The sequence below is a fragment of the Salvelinus fontinalis genome, chromosome 36 (assembly GCF_029448725.1).
Source record: "Salvelinus fontinalis isolate EN_2023a chromosome 36, ASM2944872v1, whole genome shotgun sequence".
In the NCBI taxonomy this organism is placed as follows: domain Eukaryota; kingdom Metazoa; phylum Chordata; class Actinopteri; order Salmoniformes; family Salmonidae; genus Salvelinus; species Salvelinus fontinalis.
The window spans coordinates 2,235,930-2,251,772 of record NC_074700.1 but is presented as its reverse complement, the minus strand read 5'-3'; the positions used below and the strand labels follow the sequence as shown (position 1 = coordinate 2,251,772).

General features: G+C 46.8%; 1 protein-coding gene across 1 annotated transcript in view; it reads left to right on the top strand.

Moving 5' to 3' along the window:
- The window catches only part of LOC129835044 (NACHT and WD repeat domain-containing protein 2-like), a 90,322-nt gene extending 78,315 nt beyond the window's left edge, over positions 1–12,007 (top strand). Inside the window, exons 7-8 of the mRNA XM_055900385.1 lie at positions 1,839–2,428; positions 6,444–12,007. Coding sequence (XP_055756360.1) covers positions 1,839–2,428; positions 6,444–10,343 — 4,490 coding nt within the window. The 3' untranslated portion in view covers positions 10,344–12,007. The remainder of the gene's footprint in view (positions 1–1,838; positions 2,429–6,443) is intronic.
- Positions 12,008–15,843: the final 3,836 nt, after the last annotated feature.

The following is a 15,843-nucleotide window of genomic DNA, read 5'->3' as shown; positions in this document are numbered from 1 at the left end:
GTATGTTATTCATGTTGTCGTTCAGTCACGACTTGGTGAAACATAAGAAATTACAGTTTTTAATGTGCCGTTGGTAGGATATATGTGATCGTAGTTGGTCTATTTTAATAGCGATTGATTGTATGTTGGCTAATATGACCGATGGTAAAGGTAGATTACCCTCTCGGTGACTGATCCTAACATGGCACCCAGATCTTTGTCCACGATACCTCCGTCTCTTTCTCCTGCGAATGACAGGGATGAGGGCCTTGCCGGAAGTCTTAAGTAAGTCCTTCCCGTCCAACTCGTTGAAAAAAAAGTATCTCCAGTATGCAGACTTCTATGTTTGATTCGTTCAAAGGCATAGCCAAGGCTTTTATATAGCCTAAGTAAAGAATACATTCAGTATGCCAGTTATTGACTATACCAAGCTTCAAACAGCGTTTCCATGCACTCGCTTCTCTTCCCCTCTAGCCGCTCTCCCCTTCTTTTCTCTCCATTGCTTCGAACACACGCTGCAGTGTGTTCGATACCACACAGACGATGCTGGCAGAGTTTCAGTACACTCTTAGAAAAAATCTAATCAAATCAAATTTATTTATATAGCCCTTCTTGCATCAACTGATATCTCAAAGTGCTGTACAGAAACCCAGCCTAAAACTCCAAACAGCAAGCAATGCAGGTGTAGAAGCACGGTGACTAGGAAAAACTCCCTAGAAAGGCCAAAACCTAGGAAGAAACCTAGAGAGGAACCAGGCTTATGAGGGTTGGCCAGTCCTCTTCTGGCTGTACCGGGTGGAGTTTATAACAGAACATGGCCAAGATGTTCAAATGTTCATAAATTACCAGCATGGTCAAATAATAATAATCACAGTAGTTGTCGAGGGTGCAGCAAGTCAGCACCTCAGGAGTAAATGTCAGTTGGCTATTCATAGCCGATCATTAAGAGTATCTCTACCGCTCCTGCAGTCTCTAGAGAGTTGAAAACAGCAGGTCTGGGACAGGTAGCACGTCCGGTGAACAGGTCAGGGTTCCATAGCCGCAGGCAGAACAGTTGAAACTGGAGCAGCAGCACAGCCAAAAAAAGGGTTGCAAAATGGTTATTCGGCTGTCCCCATAGGATAACCCTTTTTGGATAGAACCATTTTTTGGTTTTAGGTAGAACCCTTTTGGATTTCATGTAGAACTCTGTGGAAAGGGTTGTATATGGAACCCAAAAGCGTTCTATTTGGAAGCATAAGGGTTCTTCGAAGGGTTCTCGTATGGGGACAGCCAAAGAACCCTTTTTAATCTTTATTTAACTAGGCAGTCAGTTAAGAACAAATTCTTATTTTCAATGACGGCCTAGGAACAGTGGGTTAACTGCCTGTTCAGGGGCAAAACGACAGATTTGTACCTTGACACCTCGGGGTTTTGAACTTGCAACCTTTCGGTTACTAGTCCAGCTCTAACCACTAGGCTACCCTGCCGCATAGTGGAAACATATCTAATCGCAGACTAAAGACGGGCTAAAAAGGACTGCCAGAATCTGTGCAGCTTTACTAAAAGACTTGCGAACCTCAAAATGTGTCTGTTTTGAAGACAAGCGTCGGAGCACACAACAGCACCCAGTGCTCGCCTTTTCAAGCTACTTAGAAACGGGGTAGGCATGTTAGTAGCCTGGCTACTTCAGGGAGACATTTTCAAGTAACTTTGACCAATATTAGGACTCCAAATCATCCGTGGGTTTTATATAATGGAATTGGAAGCGCAAGGTTAGCCTAACTCCTCAGAAACATTATATAGCAAACGTCTTTATGGACAAAACTTTCAAACTTTGAATTGATTGATTGTATGTTTGTTTTTCTCCCATTTTTCAGCCTTGGAGGATGAACTGGACTTCGCCTTGGGCAAACAAACGCCAGCCTTCCTCAAGAAGTGTGTCTGCTACATCCGCAAGATCTCCAACTTCGACCGACATGCCAAGCTCCCGGAGATGGCCAAGTACATGGACATCGTCGTCGCTGAGGACCGCGTCATGCGTAACCAGGAAGCCTACGAACGTCTCTTAAAAGTGCGGGATGAGTTTATCCCAACAGTGGTGGCCTCATCAAACCTCCGCGTCTACTCCTCTGTGACGCACTGCGACATGAAGCTAGGCTACTCCCAGGAGGTGGAGAGCCACTACGTCGAAGGCTTGTGTAAACAGTTCTACGAGGATATGGTGGACATCATCCAGGCCACGGTCCAGCAGAACTTTGACACAGAGACGGACCCCCTGTACGATGAGATCCTCCAGCACCTGTCCCTGTGTCAGAACTTCTCTGCGTTCTACGATTATAAGAGCGAGACACTGGACCTGGTGCAGGAGTATCTGCTACCATCTAAGGAGAGTGGGATGAGCCCTCTGGTTGTTTACGGCGGGCCATGCACGGGGAAGACACTGCTGCTAGCGGAGGTGGCCAAACAGGTGAGAGTCATGCCAATGTACTGTGGGGAGTGGACTTTTGGTCTTTGGGACTTAATGGGACTTCCTGGTTTAGATAAATGTTGATTAAGAAATAAAACAATGGCTTTAGTTAGCACAACAGGCATTCTTTCTCTCTGTGTTTGTCCGTGTGAGTGTGTCCATCTGTGTGTGTGCCTCCTGTGTGCGAGAGTATGCAAGTGTCTGTGTGTGCTCGCTACGCATGCATTATCCATCTGTATGTCTTTGTTTGCTACATGTGAGTCCTATGTTTGTGTATGCATGGGTGTGTGCCTGTATGCCTGTCTGCCCACATGTGTGTGTGTGTGTCAAGTCAGTGTTCACTCACTGGCCTGTCTGTTGCTGGGCCATCTGGCTGCTCAGCCAGTTGGGCCCATTAGGGTCATGTTGCAGGGAGCCCACAGTGCAATCACCCGGGGCGGCTCTACCCTGCTTCTCTCTTCAACCTTTATAATGGATGCCATGAAATTGCCTTCTTGTAAGCTAAAGTGATTTACTTTATGAAATACGGGCACGGAGCAACGCTTGACTAAGCCACACATATTTGGGCACAAAGCCAAACTCTCCCAGTGTCATTCTGCTGCTCCATTGTGTTAAATATTTCTCTCCTAATTCACTGAAAGGCAGGCAAGATGAGTGCTGAGACGACAGGGATGAAACATGCTGTTTATAGATTGAGGCAGAACAGCGGTGGAGAGGAGAGGGATGATAGGAGTTAGAGGAGGACTGTGGTAGGCTACACTATCATAGTTGTGTACACACAGTAAGATGATTTCACCTCTAATATATCACGGTTGACACATCATTTATCGTAGGTGAAATAGATTGTTCAGATCGTTGCTTCAAATGCATAACTCCAGCAGTTGTCGCGGAGATCAGTGCTAGATATTAAAGTGGGATGCCCCTGTTTCTCTTTATTTGCTTTGTCTTGCTGCTTCTGTGGCCTTCAGGAGTTATACATTGCCAGGATGAGTGGGGAGGTGGTCTGTGTTTTTGGATAAGAGGAGTGATGGGGGAATGGAGGGAGGTATGGAATGATGGGTTTGTTGACACAGCCTATCGCCCGGAGCAGACTCACAGATTTTAGTCACTACCGCTAATTCTGTCATGATGCGCTCTGAGACCTGCCGTACACTCCTCGGAGTTGCCATGCACTCCACACACACGTGCTTACGTATTTGCTCACACACGTCACGCACACCGAGATACACAAACCAACTCACATATGCACATACATATTTGTCCCACATATAGGCACACACACACACACATTGGCTCTCTCACAAACCCACACTTCTGTAGCTTATCTCAGAGCCTCAAGAACTTCTCCGAAAGTGTCAAATTATGTTTAATGACTCTAGGAATCACAGCAGGGGGCCTTCGTTCATTTCTGGAATTAAACTATGAATATGGATGAAACAAGGGAAACAGGGAGCAACACTGATTCATAAAATCTCTTTCATTATGGGAAAGTCATTGGGTGTTTTTATCTTAGCCTGGGTGCCAGTCGGTTTCTGCTCTCTTGCCAACTCCTTATGGAAATGTCATGCAAAACATGTTTGGCTTGACAATGACAATGGAGTAGGCAAAAGCACAAACAGATCTGGGACCAGGCTGCTTCTATCTAACTCTTGAACATGTTTTCATTTTCACTTTCTGTTTAGCTCATGGCCTTGGCAAAGCTTAAAATGTTCACAGGAATGAATCTCTTGAATAATGTATAAGTTCTACAAACTGAGTTCAGCCCCATTTCTAATTTTCTCAACTTTTGCATATTTTTGATACTGAATGTTATCAGTTTTAAACAATTTATTATTTTAATTTTGTTTTACCTTTATTTAACTAGGCAAGTCAGTTAAGAACAATGTATTATATACAATGACAACCTACCAAAAGGCAAAAGGCCTCCTGCGGGGACGGGGGGCTGGAATAAAACATTTAAATGTCGGGCAAAACATACATTATGACAAGAGAGACACCACAACACTACAGAAAGAGAGACCTAAGACAAAATCACAGCATGGCATCAACACATGACAACACAGCATGGTAGCAACACAACATGGCAACAACATGGTAGCAACACAAAATGGCAGCAACACAACATGGTAGCACCACAATCATGGTACAAACATAGTTGGGTACAGACAACAGCACAAAGCGCAAAACGATAGAGACAACAATGTGTCACGTGAAGCAGCCACAAGTGTCAGTGGGAGTGTGATTGAGTCTCTGAATGTAGAGATGCAGCGTGTTTTTTTGCAGCGTGTTCCAGTGGCTAGCTGCTGCGAACTGAAAAGAGGAGCAACCCAGGGATGTGTGTGCTTTGGGGACCTTTAACAGATTGTGACTGGCAGAACGGGTGTTGTATGTGGAGGATGAGGGCTGCAATCGGTATCTCAGATAGGGGGGAGTGAGGCCTAAGAGGTTTTTATAAATAATCATCAACCAGTGGGTCTTGTGTTGGGTATACAGAGATGGACAGTTTACAGAGGAGTATAGAGTGCATTGTTGTGTCCTATAAGGAGCATTGGTGGCAAATTTGATGGACAAATGGTATTGGACATCTAGATGCTCAAGAGCACCCTTACTGTACCTGACGATCTATAAATTATATCTCCGTAATCTAGCATGGGTAGGATGGTCATCTGAATCAGGGTTAGTTTGGCAGCTGGGGTGAAAGAGGAGCGATTATGATAGAGGAAACCAAGTCTAGATTTAACTTTAGCCTGCAGATTTGATATGTGCTGAGAGAAGGACAGTGTACCGTCTAGCCATACTCCCAAGTACTTGTATGAGGTGACTACCTCAAGCTCTAAACCCTCAGAGGTAGTAAGTACACCTGTGGGGAGAGGGGCATTTTTCTTAACAAAACCACATTACCTTTGTTTCGGAAGTGTTCAGAACAGTGTTAAGGGCAGAGAAAGCTTGTTGGATACTAAAAAAGCTTTGTTGTAGAATGTTTAACTCAAAATCCAGGGAGGGGCCAGAGAGGCCAGCTAAGTATAAGACTGTGTCATCTGCATACAAATAGATGAGAGACCTTCCTACTGCCTGAGCTATGTTGTTGATGTAAATTGAGAAGAGTGTGGAGCCTAGGATCGAGTCTTGAGGTACTCCCTTGACAGGCAGTGGCTGAGAAAGCAGATGTTCTGACTTTATACATTGGCCGCAGGGGACAAAATACCCGGTATTGAAGCAAATATCTCTCCTCTGTGCACTGCTCAGTGCTGATGAGGGCGCGCATCTAGCTGGTTCCTACTCTACTTTGCTTTTTATGGCTATTTTTGCGTTAATTATTACTTTGTTTGCTCAGATGTTTGTGCAATAATTTCCTACGATCGACAAACACTTCTGGATCATGAATTGGAAGATCCTGTATTATACTTATGCTAAAAAAAAAATATTCTACTGAGCCATTTACTTTATGTTCATATTCTTATCTTTTTTATTTCTTATTGTTGTTATGTTGTCGAGAAGGAACCTGCAAGTAAGCATTTTGTTGGACGGTGTACACCGTACATACAACTAATGAAACTTGAAACTCCAACCATGGCATCATATCACGCCCTATGCCTTCCAAATAGTAATTCCAGCTCCCTCCTCTTTAGTAGAGCTTTATGTTGCCTGCTGATTGTCTATTGTCTCCTGAGTCAGACAGGGTTATATGGATTGCATACAGGATAATTATTGAAACTCATTTTAAAGTGTAACGTGTGGGAAATGATTGCAAAAAGTTCAAGCTTAAAAAAATGACAAAACTAGATGCTCCTTTCACAGAAGTCCTTTCTCAAGTTAGATAACCCTTTCCACAAAATGGAGAGCACTTTGAGATGTTTTGAGATTTTGAAAACTGTTTTTATAAATGCAATCCATTATTGAAAACATGGTCTGGTCTCTGTTCTCTCTCTGTGTTGTGTCACAGAGCTCTTTCATGAAAGATACCCAACCTTGAGAAAGTTACAAAATCTATTTTCTCTCTCTTTGTTGTTTCCAGGCCAACGCGTGGCTCCAGACGGAGATGGGCCCTGAGACAGACCCGGTTGTCATTGTCCGCTTTGTGGGCTCCTCCGAGTGCGCCACAAACCTGCGCACCCTCCTCCAGAGCATCTGTGAGCAGATCGCCATCAACTACCGTTGCCTGATCCACTTCCTGCCCAACAAGATCCAGGAGATGAGGGAGCTGCTAGTCAACCTGCTGGGGGAGCCCTCTTTCCATCGGCCCCTGGTCATCATCTTGGATGCCCTGGAGCAGCTCTCGGAGGCCGACGAGGCCCGCAAGCTGTGGTGGCTCCCCGCCCACCTGCCTCGCACTGTCCGCATCGTGGTCTCCACTTTACCCAACAAACACGGAATCCTCCAGAAGCTCCGCTGTTTGATTCATGATGAAGGGCGCTACGTAGAGCTGGTGCAGTGGGACCGTAAGGCCTGTAGTCAGATACTGAAGCAGCAGCTGCTGGGGTTGAAGAGAAAGGTGACTTCGGGACAGCAGATCTACGTCAATGAAGCGCTGGCCAAGTGCACGCTTCCCATGTTTGTCAACCTCATTTACCAGGAGGTGGTGCATTGGCGCTCGCACAAGGATGTGGACGACCGGTCACTGTGCTCCACCGTGCATGAGAGCATCGAGCAGCTCTTCTACTCTGTGGAGAACAAGCTGGGGCAGCGGTTCGTATTCAGGGCGCTGGGATACATCACCATGGCCAATGTGGGGTTAACGGAGGTAGAGCTGGAAGATATTCTGTCATTGGATAACAGTGTGTTGGGAGATATCATGGTGAGTTCAAATCTAAAAAACCCACTGAGGATCTCTTATGACCTGGTGGCGAGGCTGAAAGAGGAACTGGAGGGGTACCTGCTGGAAAGGCAGGTGCATAATGTTACCCTGATGGTGTGGGCCAACAGACACCTGCAACTCATCGCCCAGAAGCTGTATCTTAGCAACGAGGAGGATGTGCACCAGATGCACAGCCTCCTGGCCGAATACTTCCTGGGGGCATGGTCGGGAGGCAGGAAAAAGATCTTCCACTGTGACAACAACCACTTTGCCTCGCTTAACATCTCCCAACACAAGAATCCACACTCCCAGCAACCGTCCCATAAAGAAGCATCCGCCGAGAAGTACTCCTATGACAGGCAGACCCCCGAGCAGCCCTGGGTGTTCCAGTGCAACCTCCTGGAGCCTGATATCTTCTTTGTCAACCACAGGAAGATGACGGAGCTCCTCTACCATCTAACTCGGAGCGGCCGCATGGACGACCTCATGTACGGGGTTATCATGAACTTCAGCTGGCTCTACACCATGATCAAGATAGGGCAGTTTGAGAAGGCACTGACCGACATAGATGTAGCCTACAACTACTCCCAGGAGAAAGAACTCAAGTTTTTGGCCACCACGCTGCGCAGCATCAAGATCAAAGTGATGAAGAACCCGGCATCCCTGTCCGCAGAGCTGCAGCAGAGGCTCCTCCCTGTGGTCACCTCTTTACCCAAGCTCCAACACCTCCTCCTGGAATGCGACAAGGACGGCCCCAAATACTGCTCCATTGTGCCCCTCCACTCCTCCATGGATGTCACCTACAGCCCTGAAAGGCTGCCGCTGTGCTCCAGCTCCATGCAGATCGTGGAGATCCTGCCCACCCTAGCCCCCAACATCGTACTTGTGGCCCTGGAGGATGGGTCTGTGAGCACATGGGATGTGGAGAGCAGGCAGCTCCTCCGGCAGATAGACACGGCCCATTCGGTTGTCCTGGGAATCAGGCTAACCAGCGACGAGAAGTACCTGGTTGTGGCAACCACCAAGAACACGCTACTCATATATGACAACCATAAGTCTTGCTTGCTGTCTGAAGTGGACATCAAGAGCTCCAAGCACTGTGGTATCACAGGAGGGGTGGCCTTCATCAATGGGTTCACCCTGTCCAGCCATCATGCCTTGGCCTGGCTAGAGGCCAGTAAAGATGTCGATGTCATCGATCTGCTCTACGGCTGGCCCCTCTACCAGTTCCACTGCTGGTATGAGGTCACCTGCGTCCAATGCTCCCCGGATGGAATGTACGCCTTCTGTGGTCAGTACCTCAACACCACCTCCATCTTCCATCTTGGGACTGGGGACAAGCTAGCTACGGTCACGTCAGAGTTCTCCGGGGGATTTGTCAAGTCCATCTTGGTCCTGGACACCATTCACCAGATGGTGATGATCGATAATGAGGGGAGCCTGTCGGTGTGGAACACCAAAGAGATCACCAACCCCAGACTGATGGAAGATTATGACTGCCGGGGGGATGAGAACGAGGTCGTAGGCATTGAGCTGTCAGAGGACCAACGCTCCATTCTCATCTGCAAAGACAAGAGCATTGAGGTCCTGGACACCAAGTTGTGGAAGATGGCAGAGAAATTCAAGGCCAAGCATGCTGAGCGATTCGTGGCTGCAGTCCTCTCAAAAAATGGCCAAAGTATTGTGGCCTCCATGGAGAACACGTCATCCATATTTGTGTGGAGGAGGGACAGTGGGCAGTGCATGGCCAGCCTGATTGAGATCTCTGGGGCCATCGTCAAACTCATCAAGTCCATCCACCACAACCTGCTCCTGTCTGTGGCCAGCAGTGGAGTGCTATCAGTCTGGGACATTGACATCATTACAGCCATGTCCAACATTGACAAAACAGGCAAGAGGATCCAGAGCTTACAGCTTTCTGGCAGGGAGGACTTTGTGTTCACCATGGACGGCTCTGAAGCCATCCACAAGTGGAACTTCAGCACAGGCTTCATAGAGACTGTCTTCAAGCATGAGGGCTTGGTGGAAAACTGTGTCCTGACATCCACTGGGGATCTCATGGTGACGTCGGATGACAAGTGCAGCCAGTACATCTGGCGCACGGCCAATGGCGAAAACATCTTTCGCATCAACGGACAGAAGATATCTCAGCTCCTGATGACCCACAATGACCAATTTGTGGTTTCCCTCTGCGAACAGAACTGCTCCCGAGTCTGGAGGCTGGCCACTGGACACAAGGTGTGCAACATCCTGGTGACCCTACAGAATGCACTGATCACCACCGCAAACACCTTCCTAGTGGGGATCACCAAAAACAAGCTGCTTGCTGTTAGCCTCTGGTCAGGCAGTATTTCCAAGAAGTTTGTCTGTGATGATGGCATTAGCATTATCAACTTCAAACTCATTCCCGACTGCCCAGACTTTGTTGTCTTCATCACATCTACAGAGACTGTGTTTATATGGAGTGTGGCAGATGAGTCTGTCTGCAGACGGGTCCAGCTGCCTACTAACTTCTTAAACAATCTGGAGGAGTTCCAAATTTCACCAAATGGGAAACTGGGCATCATCTCCAAAGGTGACGAGAACATTAACGTGTTGGATCTTCATAGCGGGAAGCTGAGGCTTGTCCACGCCGCTGGTATCATCTGGCGGCAGAAGCTGTCGAGGGACGGGCGCTACCTGGTCTATGTCTGCTTCCGAAACAGTGATGAGGATGACGAGGTGGGCGTGGTGTCCCACCTGATCGTGATGCGTCTGGCAGACGGAAAGAGCATCGGGACATGCTCCCTCTACAAGACGCCCACCTTCCTCTGCCTGTCCCAGCGAGCACTCAACATCATCATTGGCTTCGAGGATGGCAGCATCGGCACCTATACGGTGGTGGACAGGGTGGACGCCGCGCTCAAGATCAAGATTGCCACATCCAACAGTCGGCAGATCGTCAACAATGCCTCACAAAAGATAAGGCCCAAGTGTGGCAACCACACCTTCAAGACCATTGCAGACTGCTTGTGGAGGGAGTCCACCGAGGTCTTCTCCAGGGATAGCCCCATCAACGTGTCTGACTCTGGGGAGGCTGAGACCACTACCCCCACCAAAAAGAGCGAACTGTTGCAGTGAGAGTGGAGCAATGGGCGAAGATGCTAGGTAGGTGGGATTGAGGTGGATGTATGAGGTTTCTCGGGGGGTTGCAGTTTACTCTTGTTTACAGCCACCTGAATCAGCTGCAGATGTCAGTCCTCTGGATACGAACTGACTGCTACTATAACGCTGCACTCAAGTCATGTATTGCAACCTTTATGGTATCGTTTTAGTTTTTTTCTTCGCATGATGACTGTTAGAATTCAAGTTGTTTTTTATGGTTTGAAAACTAGAAGAAATATATAGAAAATATATTCAATCTATCGTTTTGCCATTGTGTCCTTTTGCATTTGAAGAACAAAGTTGATATTTACATTTCTCTGTTTTACATATCGAAAGGCATTCCAGTGAGCTTGAATACTTTTCCTTATAAATGCTTTTCTTAAGAAATATGTATTTTTGTTTTATTTACATCTACTGGTACTGTACAAAAAAAATAAGAACTATAAATCTCTTTTGGCTGCTGCAATTTGTGCAACTCCTTAAAAAAAAAAATGTTTTGCTTAATGCAATCAAAGTGAGTGCCTGGATTTTAAAGTGTATTTCATTTTCATGCAGACTACTGAGAATTACGAAGACGCAGGGAATTTGTAAACACAGTATATGCAGAGATACATATACTAGCATACATAATCAATTTTATTGACTGAAATGATCAAATAAGAACAATTATTGAGAATTAAGGTACTTTAGTGGCAGTGTTGAATTTGAGGAGGAGATTTATAAACAGGTATAAACATCTATTAACAGCTGGTCTAAGTCTTCTGGTTCGTGAATTCTTTGTTTTTAAGCAGACACCGCTATTGAACATAATGTTGCATCTTGCTATATGCATCCATGCCTTACAAAGTCTTCTATTTTACAGCTTTTACGTTGAGAGAGAGAGACATGTGTGTGAAATTAAAGGATATCATCAGTCAAGGATGACTCATCAGCACCCTAACATTTTTTTTCTCTCCATAAAACCTTTTAAGGGCTATTCTGTCTAATTGTATGTTTACTTCTTTTCAGCAGTTCAGATGCTGGCCCAAAGGTAACTTAAGAACTTAAGTAGCAGTATTAAGCTTTAACATATTTCATTGCTCTCAAAGCAAACATTCTATTTGCCAAAGTTGCGATACTAGTTTGATGTTTTGTTCTGTTGACAATGGTCCATTTTGTAAGGCTTGTATAACTTACATCATGACCGAATTGTTTGAGTGTTTTACTGTGATAATGTTGAAGAATTATAGAGAAAATGTATTATCTTTGCTAAAGAAGATGTTTAAGTAAGTCCACTTCTAATATATTGGAATGCCAGTTTAAGATTATATTTGAATGTGTCCATATGGAAGCCAGTACATGCTATTATTGTATGTCATGTAACTTGAAATACTTTTAAAAACGTACGTGTTGGCGACACAATTGACATACTGGTAATGAATGTTTCTACGGTATTCTTTGTATGGTCAGGACTGACTTACCTGTTTAGAGATATTTATATTTTCATAAATGTTGTACTTGCATTTTGTTACAGAGTTGTTTAACTGGAATTATTCTAACAGAAAAAATAAATAAACTTATATCTGATGCAATATGAAATAGTGTGTATGCATTGTTTGTACGGAACATTTTAATGTAATAAAATTAACTTTTCGCCTGCAGACCTTCGTCATGCTTCTCATTGCAGCAGTCTGAGGTCGTTACTATATCGTCTAGACCAGTGGGCCCCAAACTGTGGTGCGCGCCTCACCCCCCCCATCAAAAACAATGTATTTTTAAGGAACTCAGTCTGGCTTTCAACTTACTCTTGAAGGTTGTAATAGTAGAATGCACAAGGTGCAACTTCGAAATTGGGTAGTGCATTATCAATTTTCCTCTTGTCATGTCAGTCATTGCATACCTTAGAGAGCTATTTATAACTTGTCAGAAACGTCTAGCTCTACGCCACTTGACGTTCACCAATGCTGGAAGGTGGGCCTGAGTGAAAAAGTTCCGGTCTAGACAACCTGAAATAGGGTGTTTTCCCCTATGGTGAAGGATCTTTTTTCTTGCTGTTCTTGGCTCCAAACAGCCACACACAGGTGCATTATGTGTACTCATTGAACATGAACTAATACCCCCCCTTTTCTCTCTCATTTGGATAAACATTACACACACACACAAACAGAGATGTAACATTAGTTGATGGGTAAAGTAATTGCCCTGCCCATTCTGCGCTCAGCTCCAGACAAGCGTGCTAAACATTTTCCAAACACTGTTGGACAGCGGCATTATCATTAGGTTATGTAGAGCACCTGGAGCTCTCTGCCACTGCCCTGCAGCTGCAGCCACACACACACACACACACAGGTAAACACATTCAGGTCATGTGATTGGACGGCTGAAGCTTTTTGCTTTGGGCTACCAATGTAATTCTCTGCGGCCGGTGTCTGATCTGCTGTGTGCCAAGTGAGCAAGTGGCCATGCCTTAATGACGGCGGGTGAGCTCATGTCTTATGGCGTCCACGATAAATCCCTCTGAAAACAGAATGAGCTGGCTGCAGCAAGCACATTACTCATACACCACAGACAGCAGCAGACACCTTCACACACCTCCACACAATAATTCGTTTTTCAAACCGGGAGGGCTCGCTAGACCACAAATCTAACGTGTGTGTGTCTTTACAGTAGACTATACACAGTATGACATTATCTGTATTTACTCAGCCCAAAATAACTGCCTTATTATGTAGTCGTATTGACACTTGAAGATAGGGGCCTTCTTTTGTCATCACCCTCTTTCATTATACAACCTGTGATCAGAAGGGTTTGACTGTGACTCACCCTCACCACCTCATCTCTATCTCTCCTTACCTCTCTCTCTGTCGAGTACTATAAGATTAAACCAACCAAGACTACATACAATATATTAATCATGAGGTGGGCCGGAATTTTAATGAAAGCTCTTCACTCCCTAGCTAGCCGCTTCGCTGTTGGGAAAAACAATCCCCTACATCCTTGTATAGATACGGCAAATCAGAGCCACCCATATAAAAATACTATATTATACTATGTATTCACAATTGTATTCTATAGTATACTACAACATTCTATATCAATCAATCAACCAATCAATCAAATGTATTCATAAAGTCCTTACTGCTCTTTAAATATGTTTGATATGTTCGTCAAAAGAAAGATCAGGGTCCAGAGTAGCAGAGGTCATTCACAGTTTTATTTGAGTCGACTGTACATCCATTGTGTTTTCCGAATGACATCATCAAAAGGTAGCATATAGTGAAAAAAATAGGGGTGCTAGATAGGAACCTTGAGAAACACCAAAACGTACCTTTGATTTGTCAGAGGACAAACCATCCAGAAACACGAACTGATATCGTGCCAACATTAAAAATGTTTTTTGTTTTTTTTAAATAAATCGGCTGATTAATCGGTATCGGCTTTTTTTTGTCCTCCAATAATCGGTATCGGCATTGAAAAATCATAATCGGTCGACCTCTAGTTAGGACTGTCACGATCGTGTACTGGAGAGACGGACCAAGATGCAGCGGAATAATGATACATCTTCTCTTTTTATTTAAAGAAGATGAACGAACACGACACACTTTAACAAACTATACAAAACAACAAACGACCGTGAAGCTAAATAACGTTGTGCACATACACATACAGGCTACAAACGTTCTACATAGACAATTACCCACATCACATGAAAGCCTATGGCTACCCTAAATATGGCTCCCAATCAGAGACAACAGAAATCAGCTGTCTCTAATTGGGAACTCATTCAGGCAACCATAGACTCTCCTAAACAACTAAACCAACATAGACAACGCTAGACACATGCACTACACACAAACCCATACAATACACCCAACACCCCCTTTACCATATAATCCCCCAAAACCGACAAAACACAAACATTCCCCATGTCACACCCTGACCTAACTAAAATAATAAAGAAAACAAAGAATACTAAGGCCAGGGCGTGACATAACCCCCCCCTTAAGGTGCGAACTCCGGGCGCACCATTACACAGTCTAGGGGAGGGTCTGGGTGGGCTTCCATCCACGGTGGCGGCTCCGGCTCTGGTTGTGGTCCCCACGTCACCATAGTCCCTATCCGCCTCCTTAGCTTCCTCCAAATGACCCCCCTCCACATTAACCCCATAGCATTAAGGGGCAGTTCCGGACTAAGGGGCAGCTCCGGACTAAGGGGCAGTACCAGGGTAAGGGGCAGTACCAGGGTAAGGGGCAGTACCAGGGTCAGGGGCAGTACCAGGGTCAGGGGCAGTACCAGGGTAAGGGGCAGTACCAGGGTAAGGGGCAGCACCAGGATAAGGGGCAGCTCCGGACTGAGGAATGGCAGCTCCGGACTGAGGAATGGCAGCTCCGGACTGAGGGACTGCAGCTCCGGACTGAGGGACTGCAGCTCCGGACTGAGGGACGGCCCATGACTGGCTGACAGATCTGGCTGCTCATGGCTGGCTGACGGATCTGGCTGCTCATGGCTGGCTGACGGATCTGGCTGCTCATGGCTGGCTGACGGATCTGGCTGCTCATGGCTGGCTGACGGATCTGGCTGCTCATGGCTGGCTGACGGATCTGGCTGCTCATGGCTGGCTGACGGATCTGGCTGCTCATGGCTGGCTGACGGATCTGGCTGCTCATGGCTGGCTGACGGATCTGGCTGCTCATGGCTGGCTGACGGATCTGGCTGCTCATGGCTGGCTGACGGATCTGGCTGCTCATGGCTGGCTGACGGATCTGGCTGCTCATGGCTGGCTGACGGATCTGGCTGCTCATGGCTAGCTGACGGATCTGGCTGCTCATGGCTAGCTGACGGATCTGGCTGCTCATGGCTAGCTGACGGATCTGGCTGCTCATGGCTAGCTGACGGATCTGGCTGCTCAAGGCTAGCTGACGGATCTGGCTGCTCATGGCTAGCTGACGGATCTGGCTGCTCATGGCTGGCTGACTGATCTGGCAGATCCTGTCTGGCTGGCGGCTCTGGCAGATCCTGTCTGGTTGGCGGCTCTGGCAGATCCTGTCTGGTTGGCGGCTCTGGCAGATCCTGTCTGGTTGGCGGCTCTGGCAGATCCTGTCTGGTTGGCGGCTCTGGCAGATCCTGTCTGGTTGGCGGCTCTAGCGGCTCCTGTCTGGCTGGCGGCTCTAGCGGCTCCTGTCTGGCTGGCGGCTCTAGCGGCTCCTGTCTGGCGGACGGCTCAGTAGGCTCATGGCAGACGGGCGGCTTTGCAGGCTCATGGCAGACGGGCGGCTTTGCAGGCTCATGGCAGACGGATGGCTCAGATGGCGCTGGGGAGACGGATGGCTCAGATGGCGCTGGGGAGACGGATGGCTCAGATGGCGCTGGGGAGACGGATGGCTCAGATGGCGCTTGGCAGACGGGCAGTTCAGGCATCGCTGTGCAGACGGCAGACTCCTGCCGGCTGAGGCGCACTGTACGCCTGGTGCGTGGTGCCGGGACTGGTGGCACCGGG